The following is a 14,438-nucleotide window of genomic DNA, read 5'->3' as shown; positions in this document are numbered from 1 at the left end:
TCCTAACAGGCATCCTGAGAGACCAGCTGTCACACAAAGCTTGCTCAAGAAAAGAACTGGGGAGGAGTGACATTAGATACTGATTAAATATCAAGGTATTTATCAGCACAGAACTAAGTGAACATATACTTTGGAATTACTTCATATGCAAAGACTGAGAATTTTAGGACAATATTTGAATAACAACAGTGAAAAGAATTTATGCAACCTCAGTAGATTTAATTTCTGTAGGAAGCAGTGTCCTAGAGACAAGAAAAACTCTCTTCCTTGGATGACTCTTTGATGAGAACTTGTTAAAGCATGAGTATCAGTTTAGAAACTTAATAAGGACGTATTACGGATATCTGTTAGGTGAAATAAGTTAGACACACAAACTTAAATATCACATGGCTTCACTTACATAAATAAAGAATAAAATAAAAGATAAATAATAGGAAGTAGGGAGATAGACTGTCATTTTTCAAATGGGAAGGTGATCAAGAGATGGAGGGAGAAGAGCAGAAAGGGATGAGAAAGGAATTTAGATGTGTTCTATACATGTCCAACTCGAAACAAGGAGTGTAATCATTGTGTACTAATAAAAAACTGAAAAAACTAAAGTAGAAACCAAAAAAACCCATCATAAAGTATCAATTATACTAGTGGCAGACTCCATGCCCTTCTTTTTATTCTATAATTCATATGTCTTTGTATAATGACTAAAGATAAGTTTTTGCTCCTTAACTGATTATATTTTATAATAACAAATAAACACATAAACCAAAGCATATTTTAAAAAAAGTAGGGCCGGGGATGTAGCTCAGCAGCACAGTGCCTGATTGGCAAGTGTGAGGTCCTGAGTTCAATTCCTGGTATTCAGCACAAACAACAAAACTAAATCTCTCTTTTTAAAAAAAAGAAGAAGAAACTATATAGCTCAACTAATAGCATGGTAAATTTGTATCCCATTTGGGCTCAATTAGCATTAACTCTATCTTTTGTTAAGCACTAAGCTCTGTTAAATGATATAAATGGACATTTGATATTATTTACCCACGTATGATCAATAATCCTTACCCTAAAATCCACCTTCTTATTTTTAGTTAGCTTTTTGGTAGTAAATATGAAGGCGTTCCATAGAACGGATTTGTGACAAAATATCTCCTCCTGTGTATGATCAATGTGATTTTACTATTTAGTAGTCTGTTCTTATGTTATTACCAGCTAGACATATATGTGGTCCTTAGACATAAATTGATTTAGATAACGAGCCCATTAGCCAAATGTGGCCCGCTGCTTGCTTTTGTAAGTGAAGTTTTATTGGAACAAAGCGACACTCACTTGTTTACATAAGGTCTGCCGCTCTTTTCTAGCAACATTAGCAGAGCTGTGCAATTACAGCAGAGATCGTGTGGCCTAAAGCATATTCGGGACGGATCCCCGATTTGGTGGCCCCCGACTCATCCCTCTATTTGAATAAATGGCATGACTGTGCACTCCATCTCTAAATCCAGGATGCTGCAAGTCTTCTTCACGTCTTCTGCTGTGTCACCTTCCACATCTAATCCTAGTGTTTCTGCTGTCTTCTCTGCATCTTTATCTGTGCCTCCGAGGTCCAGCCACATCATCCCTTGCCTACCCCTCTGTGAGGCCTCCAAGTGCGTTTCCACCTTCATCCACTTATTAGTCTGCCAGCGTTTCTTCAGTGTCGGAAATGTAGCAGGCACGATGTCGGGAGCCAGGAACTCAGTGCACTTTGCAGCTCACTTTCCCAGCTTGATCAGTGTCCTACTATTCTACCATAGCCAGGAGTGTTGTCTTAAAGCATAAACTAGATTGTCATTCTTTTCCTTAACTTTTTCATAACTTTCTGTTTTACTTATGGTTAAATGAAGCTCCTTTCAAGGTACCATCTGACTTTTACCTCTTCCCATGAGTCATGAACTCCTCTGTTCCGCTTGCACATCGACTATATTCCACTCATAATGGACTTTCGTTTACTCTGCTGTGTTTCATTTTCGGTCTTTGTTGATAGTTTTATTGTGGTAAAATATAGCCTCTACCGTTTTATTGACCTCTGAGGGTCTCAGCGCTTGCCACTTGCCCTCTGATCTGGCTGCTGCTGCTCATGTTCCAGAGCTCTGAAGATTTATCATTTTCTCAGACTGGTCTTCCTTTATTTCTGTTTTGTTTTCACACCACATGAATGTGAAAGCTTCCAAATATTCTTCTGGGCCTTTATAGTGCTCTTTAGGTATTTTTCTAAAAAATAGATTTGTTTGTTTATTTTTTCTTTACCAGAATGTAAGCACCCAAAAGAATTGGATCCTTGCATATACTATTATTAGTAGTGTTGCTAGGACTTATCACAGTACTAATCCATTAGCACACAAAAATGTTATGAAAGAAGGAAGGAAGTAATGGTATAAGTTGATACAATTCTTTCTGAACATTAAAAAATATTATCCTTTTTACCTTAAATTTCCTTAATTCTAGTATCAATCTTAGTACACTAGAAATTTTCAACCCCACTGTTTTCTTTTCGTTTTTAAAAAACGGAAAGTTTATAAGAAAAAAAGTAGTATAATTGAACCATATAAAATTCTCTTAGGTCTTCTTCAGTTCATTTCTGTGATTCTGATTTTCCAAATCATTCAGTTAATTTACAGTTGACCTGATCAGAATAGCCAGGATCTGAAAATTTCCATCATATTGACTGTTATGTTAAGATTGATTCAGAGAGCGGTTGTGGTCAGAAAGGACATTCCATGCTTAGAAAGGGCCCTGAGGAAATGTCTCAGGCACTTCGATATTTCCTGCCCTGCCAAATATCAGCCCCAGGGTGTCCTGCTGCAGGGAGATCATTTTTCGCCTCTGTGAGAGGAGTCATCAGGCCTTGGTGCGGAACCTGCCCTGGAGGAAACAGCACTGCAGCTGGCACCAGTCAGCTCCTTTGTAATGACTGCATCTAAAAGGTTAAGGATTAAGTAAGTCAGTGAAGAGAGGATTCATCCCAGACTCCTAAGGAATGGAAACAAAGTCAGGCTGGAAGTCTTAGGTCGTGACTGTAAGGAAGCTAACAGACAGCATAGGATTCTGAAACCTCACATAGGGAACATTCTTTTGCTGGACTGTTTGGCCTGATTTTGTTCTTTATGCATTATTCTGCTTGTTTTAGATGTCTTTACTAGGGATGTTAAAAGTGCTTACCATGCAGAATGATAACGGCGAACGTATGTCTGACACTAGACTTTTAACTGAGCTACTTTAAGATGGTAGAAAGCATGATGCATAAAGTTAAAACTGGATTCTTGGGGCTCAGATCCTAACTCCGCTTCTTGGCTACTTCTGAGGGCCTCACCTAGGTTCCCTGTAAAATCATCAGTGTGAACTGTATTAAATTAGATAATGAACACCAAGCATTCAAAACAGTGCTGTTGCTGTTACCATTGTTATTGTGATTATTATTTAGAGCCTTAAGCACTGGTTATCAGGATCAGATATGCCAAAAGTAGAGTCAACTATAGGTTTTCTTATCGTGAAACAAGAAGTCAGGAGGTAGAAGGGCTGGTATTGTTCAGCAGTTCAAGAATTCAGTCCGGAGATCTCTTGCAGTCATTTTAGTTTTCGCTTGTAGTTGCCTTTTGGTTCCAAAGTGGCTCCTCTGCCTGCAGTATCACATGCTCATTCAAGGCAGAACGAACTAAAGTGCAAAGGACAGAAGATTAGAACCACCTGAGAGTTCCTTCCAGGAAGCCTTACCAGTAACATTTGCTGACTAGTAACAGAAATCATTCACAGTCTCTTCCTCACTCGGCATACAGGCTGTGTACTTTGCTGCCCCACCAGAATTAAAATTGTCTTTGCAGAAGCAAAAGTGGCTTATTTCATTGTTGTTCTGTTACCATTATTATCTTGTAACACCACCACTTTTCTCAGTTAAAGAGAATCCATAGAAAGGGGAAATCTCTGTTCTCAAATACTTGAATCTGTCAGCCTTAATCTTGAAAATACTTGCCCATATTTTAGTTGGTTGGATACAGTTTTAGCCATTGATGCTACTATTCTGTGATAGCTTAAGAAGAATAATAGTGGGTGTTGGGGGCACACACCTGTACACTTACCACTAAGGAGGATCAATGAATCCAAGGCCAGCCTGCGTTACATAACGAGTTCAAGGCCAGTCTGGAATGCATAGTGAGATCCTGTCTCAGATTTTTAAAATAAGGAGGAGGAGGAGGAGAGGGAGGGAAGGAAAAGAAAGAGAAGAAGAAGTGGAAGAAGAGGAGGAAGGAAGAAGAAGAGAGGGAAGAGGGGGAGAAAAAGGAAAAAGAAAGAGAACAGGAGGGAGAAATATTTTTCTGAAGGCTGTCCTTGTTCTTACCTTTGCTGAAAGATATAACAGTTTTCCTTTTTTGAGCAAGAATAAAGTCACTTGTTTCTTATCTCTCATTTTTTTTTCCAGTACTGGATTGAACTTGTGACCTTCACACTAAGCTACATTCCCAGCCCCTTTTTACTCATTGTTTTAAGAGAAGCTTTCATTCAATTACTAATTTTAAGAGAAAATCTCATTACTAAACTGGCCCCAAACTTGCATTTCTCCTGCCTAAGTTTCCCAGAGGGCTGGGATTACAGGCAGGCACCACCAGGCCTGGGACTCCTCACATCCTTTCTCCCTTAACTGTTCTCTGTACACTGACTGAGGTCTTTTCTTGCTTTGGGTCAGAGTCTTTTCTGTTCACTCAAGAGTGCATATGTGTGCTGGGCATGGTGGTGCATGCCTGTAATCCCAGCACCCAGGAGGCTGAGGCAAGGAGGTCACCATGGGTTCAGGGTCAGCCTGAACCATGCAACGAAATGCTGTCTGAAAAAAAAAAAAAGAATGTGTATGTGACCAGTGTTAGCAGCATGATTGGCTGAGGACAGTCAGGGAGAGTGTCTGAGTATCCTCATCTTGATGTGTAGCCACTTGGAGAAAGAGGGTGATAAAGGTGTGAGAAGAAAAGGATCCATAATGTGGCCATTTAATTGCCAAAAGCTTCTGGCCTGCTGGATACAGAAGTGGGTACCCTGAAGGAGTCTCGCAGGTAGGAAAGAAAGGACATTTCAAGGGCACAGTGTTTTATTTTTGTGTCACAGAAGGAAGTCTGCCTGGGGAGAAGCATGCTGGTTGGAGGGGCTGTGCTCAGCTCTGTGAGACACAAGCTAGCAGGTTTTGCTGCTGGACAGTGGCGAAGGGCAGCAGTGGAGGGTTTGAGCAGGAAATAAAGATCACCTACACAGGAGAAGTGCGTCTCCGAGCACTGGCTGGCTGGCTCTTCCTGTCTGCTGTCTTCTGTAGCTGTCTCCTCAGGAGCTCAGGGCTCAGTGATATCCTAGTCCACCTTACCCCAGGCTCTGTGGTAAACTCTGTAACCACACGAGCAGAAGCGTAGTAGTAGTAAGGAGTGTTTCCTTGGAAAGCAGGCTTTTACCTCTTACAGCAATTCTATGCAAGATTACAAATGGATCTGTAATACCTCCAGCCTACCCGTCAAAGGTTATCATCAGCAATCTGATTTTAAATATTAGATGTAGGAATAAATTTTTCTTAAATTTTAAGTTATCTCAGTATTTACTGTTTCTTTCCAGAGTTAAGTTTATCTAAGCTATTTCCTTCATTATCCAATGAACTGTGATTATGTATTCCCTCAACTCGTATCTGACTTAACTTTTTACTTACTTTGCTCATCTGTCCTATTTATTAAGAAAGGTAGCCCATTTTCTAAATAATAATGTTACCATTTTCTTTATTTTCATCTTCGAACCCTTTTAACTGGAACGTGTGGAGTATAGTATCAAGAACCCTGCAGGAAACAGACGTCCTGTGGTGTTTTGAAAGGGGTGGTGACTTTCCCACATTCCCCACTTTGTCTTGTGAGATGTTACCCATTTTCTTTGGTACTCACTCAGGCTGAGGTCTCTAAAGAACTGTGGATAGCAGATCAAATCATGGATTTCTTGCTTTCCGTAGGGTCACCTATAATGGCATCAGATGGGCTTGGAGCCAACCCTAATTTCTGGGTTACCTGTTTTGACTACCAAAAGCAGAGATTTGCAACACCAGTTTACATCAGAAGTTTGGAGCTGTTTGAAAATGAGGGTGTCCAGGCCCCTCCTGGCACCTATTGAACCAGATTCTCTAGGCCAGGGTCCAAGCATCTGTTTTTAGTTTTGTACTTGTAAAGTTGTGTCAGGTGATACCCCCAAGACTGAAAAATCACTAATCTCAAGCATTGGTCATTTATGTAAAGCACAGAATAGGTTCCTTTTCTTTTTTTTTCTTTTTTTTTTTTTTAATTTTATTTAAGGAGAAAAGAAAAGAAAGAGAAAAAAAACAGTGAAGGGGTACAAGTTATACAGATTTACAGGAGAAAAAAATGCGCAGTAGGCAATCACTAGTTAATGGATTACATATTGCCATCTTAGAAATAATTGTTCAAGTCACAAAATTAAAGCTTGTAGAGTAGACATTCCAACAATGATACTGCAAACAGTTCTGTTCAATGATCCAATAAAACTCTGTGATATCATTTTCTATCTTAGGTTCCTTTTCAAAAGCCTTTCTTCCACTGGGAGTCCCCAGACCTGAGTTTAATGAAGTGTCACATTCCCTGGGCTTTGCCCCTTAATTGTCTGGCATTCCCTGCTGAAGTGACCCATGCTGTGGCCCTAATATGGTAGAGCCATTTGGAGCTGCTTGTCTCACCAAGGGGAAACCTGGTGCTTTAGGAAAATTTATTATTTGTACTGTGTGGTACATTTTCATAATTCTGCCCATAAACACATTCAACCCAATGACTTTAATATCTTTGATAGTTTAATTAGGAAACAAGCTCAACGAGCTTGAATGACTTGTACCAGGAGATACTGGACTAGAATCAAACTTAGCCATTCCACATCCAAATCCAGTACTCTTACCAGCTTACTAACCAATGCTTTTATCATTTAGTTTAAAATTATTTCAGTTGCAGAAAAAAATCTTAAATAATAAACTTTCCACAAGCCATTAACTCAGATTCCCCAGATGTAACATTTTACCACGTTACTTGGTCACCCTTTCTACACTTCCCTGATGCACATGTGTAATTATTGCTGCTACATAAAATGATAAGCCTAATTCCCCTTTTCCTCTCAATACTTCAGTATATATTTTCTTTCTATCACCACAAAACAATGATTAAAAGTCAAGAAATTTACATCAACGTGGACTATTGTCCATGCACAGACATTCACATTTCACCCCCAAATATTTTTTTATAACAAAAAAAGTTTCTGGTTCATGACATGATCAAGAATCCCACATTGCATCAGTTCTTGCTTCTCTCCACTCACTCAGCAGTTCCTGGCTGCTTTGTCACTCATGACCTGGTCAGTTCTGTATGCCATCGTCTTACTGGACAAACTGCCCCAGTTGCCCTGGCAGTTTTGGCTCTCAGCATAATGGAGTTGCCGGTAAACATTTGGCTTCATTGATGTAGACGGCAGGCCATCCCAGGGGGGTACATTTTGGAACCAATAATAGTACTATGCAGTAATGACTTTGTGCCAAGCACTGTTTTCTGCACAATAATTCATTTAATCTCCATAACTGTGTGTAATAGATTCTTACATTGTTGATTATGTGATCTGAGGGAGAAGTACAATAACTTGTTCTAGATCCCTCAGCCAGTTAATGGCAGAGCCCTGAGTCAGACTAAATTCTCTCATATGGATCCAACCCAAGACGTTACACGGTTATGTGTCCTCTGGCAAGTTAATAGCTCAAAAAGTCTCAATCTGTAATCCCACCACTGTAGGAGGCTGAGGCAAAAGGGTAAGGTCAAACCCAGCTTGGGCAACTTAGTGAGATCCTCTCTCAAATTTTTAAAAAGATGAGAATGTGCTTCTGTGCAGATGTTCTGTGTTCAGTCTCCAGTATCACAGAAACAAAAATGAGAAACAAAAACAGCTTCAGTCTCATCAACTGAAAAATGGTAATGCTCGATAAAGTTACAAAAATGCATACAGTTGCTAAAACACTATACTGAAAAACTTTTTTAAAAGTAAGTGTTTAAATGTAAACATTGAAAAGTGATCTGCAAATCATAATGAGATGCGGTACCTCTCAAGCAGTACTTCCTAAAAATCACTGGAAGGAAGAAGAAGGAAACAGAAGCAACATACATCTATTGATAATTTTAGATTTTTTTTTAGGGACAAGAGAGGGATCAGCTACAAAACTACCTTAAAACAGAAGATATCAGATAATAAAGAGTCATGAAACACAGTCTGGGGATGAATTTATAACTCCCTAGTCTTACATTTTAAAAAATTAAGTATTTGGCATAAAGAAAATGATCGGTTCCACTCTACTCTGGGCTGAAGAGTAACTATGGTCCAGCTGTAAAGAGGCAGCTGTTCTCATCAGTGGGTGCCACTCAGAAGAATCAAGAAGATGTTTGGGTTTCCAGAATTCTGAATTGTGTAGTCCTTTGATTGTGAAATTTTTGTGTTTTCAAACATTTCAAATACAGCCTCCTAGCCTACAGAGAAGATAGGTATATTTGAAATACTCTTATGTCTGAGTTATTTCCACTTTTTTTTAAACAGCATGTAAATAGAGTGGTGGGAATATACAGCCTCAGGGCTTTTGGGGCATGGTTGCTGTAACAGTAGGTAAAGTCAATTTAGACTTTTTATCTTTTTATCAAGTATCAAATGTTTCCAAAGAATGATAGGTTTCTTGCCCCCTCCCACCTCTTGCTCACAACTGTCCGCTTCTGAGTATTTGGGGAGCTGAAAATGACTAAGGACTTGGAGAAGGAAGACAAACAGGAGAGGGGAATCCAATGAAGGCTTGGTAAGGTCAGGCACAGTGACTCTAGCTACTCAGGAGGCTGAGACAACTTAGACTCCCTCAAAATTAAAAATCAAAAGGTGCTGAGAGGGATGTGGCTCAGTGGTAGAGCACTTGCCTAGCACGTACAAGGCCCTGCGTTTAATCACTAGCACCTAGAAAAGAAAGCTTCAAGAAGGACTCAAGGCTCACCCATGCAGGGCGTCCTGCTTGCAGCACCTCCACTCCAACTCAGCTCTTCTCACTGAGGCTCCATCTTCTGTGGCTGCCTCAACTGCAGCTTCCCAGAGCTGCCCTGCCCATGTCATTTCCTGTAAATGCAGCTTTTTCAACCACATCTTCCATTCAGCCAGTAGGATGACCATTCTAAGATAACACTCCCAGAGACCCTTGGCTAGAAGCAGAGCTAGTACAAAATAAAAATGTAGTGCCTTTTGCTCAGAATTCATTATGGATTTCAAGATGGTGACAGTAGAAGCCATGCTGTCCTGAACATGTATGTAGTCCTGTGTGACAGAAGAGGTTGTAGGCCCATTCAGCCTGAGCTGGCTTAGCACCCCTGTGAGTTGAAAGTTGATTTTCTGTTGAAAACACAGATGCATTTATTTAAAAGTCAGCATCCTATTAGCCAGTATGGGTATGTCTGTAATCCCAGCACTCTGAGGGGGCTGAGGCAGGAAGATTGCTAGTTTGAGCCCCAGCATGGCAACTTGAGACCATCTCAAAATAAAAATGAGAAAGGCCTAGGGATATAGTTCAGTGCAAAGACAGAGTCCAAAATGGAAAAGAAAATGTTCTTTATGAAATATTTTGGGTCTCTGCAGTCATTTCCATTTTTGTCTTAGCATACTATAGTGATTTTATTTGATCACACAAGGTTTCTTCCCAACCATGAGCTTCTGAGTCAAGTTTCATCTTTGAATTATTGTAGCTGGGATGTGGTTGAGGTTTTAGTTAAGTGAATGACAGAAGGGGGAAAAGGAAGTATATATACTATAGATGAGAATAGTCTCCTGTGAGGGGATTCTTTCAGCAACCAAGTGCCCAAACTGCAACCCCAAACCCGCTTATTTAGTGCGCAATGTCAACACTGCAGTTAAACTCGAATACTGAGGTTTTAGTTTAGAAAAGCAACCGTTACTCTCTGTTTGGCTGCTGGGGCAACTTGGCACAAGTGCTGACAGAGGCCTCTGTATGCCCACTGTGGCTTGTGTGTCATAAGTTTGCCACCATTGGCTTAGAACCTTTTAAAGTGCAAAGGCAAACATTTATGAGAATAGGACCGTGTGTATCTGGGAACCCCTCTCCAGCCCTCCCAGTTCATAGTCAATACTGGGTAACTCATGGGTAGCTCAGAAGTTTGCAAATGAAAGGAAAGAAGAAATGCCAGCAAGAGGCAAAGGTTTAGGTAGCCATGGCCATCTCCCATGGTTTCCTGTAGACTGCCCCAAAGCGTCAGTTGGCATGGTCTGCGCCCTTCCCAGAGGCTGTTCTGCAGTCACTGGAACCTAAGGCCCACTCTTTGCCACTGGTTCATTCAGACCCCGTGCCTTGTCCTTCTGGGTCCTATATCCCATGTTTGCAGGACTGACTGTTCCAGGCGCCTCCATGACTTGCCAAGTTCATGATCACAAATTCCTGTGACAAGTCATGGAGATTAAGGTATTTCATACACAGGATTGAAATGTTATTTTTAAAAAAAGGTAGGGCTGGGGATTTAGCTCAGCGGCATAAGCGCCTGCCTGGCAAGCAGGCAGTCATGAGTTCGATCCCCAGTACCGATAAAAAAAAAAAAAAAGAAAAGAAACGTTTTTATTGTTGAGGGACTCAAACCAAAAGACAGCCCCAGGGATGACTGTACTGGATACTGTGGCTGGGTTTCAAGTCCCCTGTCTACCTCCTATCTGATGTATGTAGGGCCAACACTCAGGGAATGTGTATTTGCTTGGAAACAGTAGCCCTTCAAAGACTGGCTATAAGCTCCTGATCCTATGAAACCCCTTTATGAGAAAGGCTTTGTCATGGGACATCCTGGAGATAATGTTAAGAGTTTTATCAGAATATGGGCCCCTTTTTTGTGTTGTTGTTTTTAGAGTATAGGACTCATGAAATGGCTGGATTCTGTAATCAGTAAGAGTGAGTATCTGTTTAGTGAGTTCTTTAATCCCACACTGTAGACTGATGCTGAGTCTCTGGGAGAGAAGTTCAGAATTAAAGCATAAACCAAGATACCTGCCTTGGCCCAGCCCCCTTTGCTTCACCACGTGTAAGACATGGGTGCCAGCGGGAGCTATGCAAGGGAAGAATAAACAGGCTTTTTCTACTTCTTGTCATCTGTCTCAGAGTAAAACCCAGGGGGGCTGTAGATAACATACCTGGTTAATGCTATCCCTGTGTTTAAAAAAAGCCTCGCTTTCTCTGTGGAATTGGAAACCAAGATCCCTTCACTTGATTAAAACTGTCCTGGAATATCCCTTGGGTAGTTTCTCTCTATGCACAGGGCCTTTCATTCTGAATCAGCAAGGTAACCCCACATGGTCCTGTTCCGTGGGCCAAGCACACACAGACATGGAAGTGTTACCAATCCTTTAAAAAGCCAGTTTGAGCTACTACTGAGCTTTGAGAGGACTGTGAATGTGGGCCTTTCACCTCGGATCACTGTAATGACTTTAGAGTTGGAGCAGTCTGTTCTGGATTAAGTGAAGCTAAAGGAGACAGGGAATGCGACTATTTTAAAAGTGATAGGGCTCCAATTAAATTTTGTGTAGACAAATACAGAGCTGAACACTTTGGCTTCTTTTATGATATACTTTCAAGCAAAGAATTCTCAGTTTTAGCCAGCTGTTTATCACTTTCATGATTTTTACCATATTTAAGTACTACCTGTAATAGTTTTAAATTTTATTTACTGCTATACATGAGCAAATTAATTTTTCTGCCATAAATGGAAAGCTCGGACTATACTTAAACAGAGAAATAAGTACACTGAAAACAAAAGTTACTGGGTTGTAGCTAGATACTATTGCTTCTCAAAGGTTCTAGCCCAAAGACCCCTAGCTGCCTTTTTTCAGGAGATGGACCCGGGGTGAAGACACCTACCACCATCTTGTAATTTCCACTCAGAGAAACTGATGGCTGGAAGAGAGCATCCTTTCTTCTCTCCATTTAATCAGTGCTTTTTATTCCGAGTTGCACTGAGCCCACTTCTGAGAAACACTGCCTTTGTAAAATCCATTCTCTTTGTGTGAAGAAGTGGCTCAAACTGTGTGAAACCCCTTTCCTGAATGGGATAAAACTCCCCAAAGGAGGCAGACATTCCCCCCAAAGCTAAGGAATGTGTTGGAGTAAACTGATCATAGAAAAAAAGACATGGTAAAATGTACAGCAGCAGAATGGCAGAAATATCCAAGTACTTAACCATTCAACTGTCAGTTGCAGGGGAAAAGTGGGTTCATCAGCTTTGTACCATGGATTTAGTCCTCACATTAGAAGAGTGCTTGACACAGCAGGGTCATGGCAGGCAGTCAATAAATACCTGTTAAGTCATGTTACACAGATTACATTCCCACTTTCCCAGCCATTAAAGGACCCTAACGATCATGGCTGGGAAATAGGTTGACACAGTTAAGAGACGTTAGGGGAAGCAAGATTTGGAGAGAACCTGAAGAGGTCGGTAGAGAACCATGTGTGTACTCATACATGGTGGTTCAAATATAAAGTGCACAGTACAGATGAAAACCTCTGCAAGGTCAAGACCTCTGTGTGGTCTCCAAATGCAAATTAGCCTCCAAATGTATCAGACCTAGTCCTGATTACCATGCATTTAAGATTCATTGCTGATTTACCCTGCAAAATGAGCTGGTTTTCAAAAAAAGATCTTCTGTTATAGAAGCAACATCTTCTATTTCCTGGTCCCTTCATGAGAGACCTAATGTCATGAAAGAGACTGTTTATGGATTTTGTTATTTCTGCAATAACTGAGAATGCCTAGGAACTTTATACACAATTGCTTTTCTACTTTTCAGTCAATGGAGTCAGTTTGGTATTAATTCACCATCAGTTTGCTGCTGTAGAGAACAGACTTGGGTAATAATTAAGAATAAACAGGAGAGGCAAATCAGAATTAGAAAAGCAGAGCAGTTGGGAACCAAAGCTTTCCTCGGATTTTCAAACCCGCTACGGCACTACAGAACCAGCCCTGGTCTAATGTCTTGTTCACTCTGCGTGGACTTCTGGGGACCGGGATGTCTGATGGCAGGAAGGAGCTGCCAGAGCTGTGGCTACACAGCTTGGGGAAAGGTTTCCATTTTCAGGAATATTCCATGATTTTAATTTGGGCATTTCCCATGTGAGTCAAGCAATATTAAATCAGCAGCTCTGTTAAACCTGGAAAATGTTTTTCAGAAAGCTTTTACCTTCTCTCATACAAAAGCTAAACTTTTATTTAGGTCAAACAGAACCAAAAAGTAAGAAAGTTCAAACCTTTTAATTTATTGAATTTCAAACTTATTTTCATTTTTTAAATTGAACTTCAACTCTGATTTTTTTTTTAAGACAAGGGCTTACTGTGTAGTCTGAGCTGGCCTTGGACTCACGATATAGCCTACAATGGCTTCAAACTCACAGGGCTGGGATTACAGTTGGGTGGCACTATGCCCGGCATATTTTCTTTTTAAAACAGTCACATCCAGTGAGGCACTAGCAAGAACTAGAATTTCATGATTTACAAAATTAATATTTCTAAAATCAAACTTCAAACTAAAGACCCCTTGCTTCTCTGCCTCTTTGAAGCGCATCTTCTCTTTGGGAAGGGATGTGCCTAGGTGCCCAGTGGCCAGAGGGTGACACAGCTCCTGGCCTGTGAACTAATGAAATTGTATGTTTCACTTTCAGGTTCAGTACTTCTTCAAGATCTTGGATAATTAGCAGGACAGGAAGTAAAGAAGTCACAGACTGGGGCGTTTAGACAAGAATGAATCGTGGACATGAGGAATGTGTTCATTCTTTTATTGTCCATTGTTTTAACCTGACTGATACAAGATCAACAAGAGCACTGTACTCCTGGCAATTATTACATATGTTAGAACATGGATTTGCACTGTAGACAACATTTAACACCAGTCTATGGGGTACTGCATTGCTTTTATAAAGTTCAAAATAAAGATTTATTTTCAAACAAGTGACTTTGGTTTATTTCATACATTACACTTTTTCTTGCAGAAAAAAATAAAATTGTACAACTGCATAAATATAAAATTCTTCCACCATGAAAATGGTTAAAACATTCATAAAGACACAGCACCAGCATGTGATGCCTCCAGAGAATGGAAAAAAGGAAAAAAAATGTACAAAGCAAACCAATTAGCCCTGTCACTAACCTAAGTGACAGGTGGAGCCAGATCTCAGACACAGCTTTAGGACACACTGGAGGACCAGGGAAGAGATGTCAGGACAGCATTCAGCACGAAGCACAACACAACCCATCACCTTTTTTGTGTTTTTCTGTAGCGTCACTTAAAATTTAAAGGGCAGTTCCCCCATGACAGCCCACCCCCCAAACCCCAGAAAAAAAATAACA

At 40.5% G+C, this 14,438-nt stretch overlaps 1 protein-coding gene across 5 annotated transcripts in view; it reads left to right on the top strand.

Moving 5' to 3' along the window:
- Nme7 (NME/NM23 family member 7) overlaps positions 1 to 14,039 on the top strand; it is a 226,127-nt gene extending 212,088 nt beyond the window's left edge. For all 5 annotated transcript variants that reach the window (XM_063253631.1, XM_063253632.1, XM_063253630.1 and 2 more), the window contains one exon: positions 13,754 to 14,039. Coding sequence is in view for 1 of the 5 variants with exons in the window: in XM_013151230.3 (XP_013006684.2) it covers positions 13,754 to 13,786 (33 nt within the window). In the remaining 4 variants the exon portion in view is untranslated. The remainder of the gene's footprint in view (positions 1 to 13,753) is intronic.
- The last annotated feature ends 399 nt before the right edge of the window (positions 14,040 to 14,438 follow it).

This window comes from Cavia porcellus, unplaced genomic scaffold, assembly GCF_034190915.1.
Source record: "Cavia porcellus strain 051 isolate PalLab524CR breed Dunkin Hartley unplaced genomic scaffold, mCavPor4.1 scaffold_7, whole genome shotgun sequence".
Classification (NCBI taxonomy): domain Eukaryota; kingdom Metazoa; phylum Chordata; class Mammalia; order Rodentia; family Caviidae; genus Cavia; species Cavia porcellus.
Note: the sequence above shows the minus strand (reverse complement) of the source record. Positions and strands in the feature narration are given on the sequence as shown.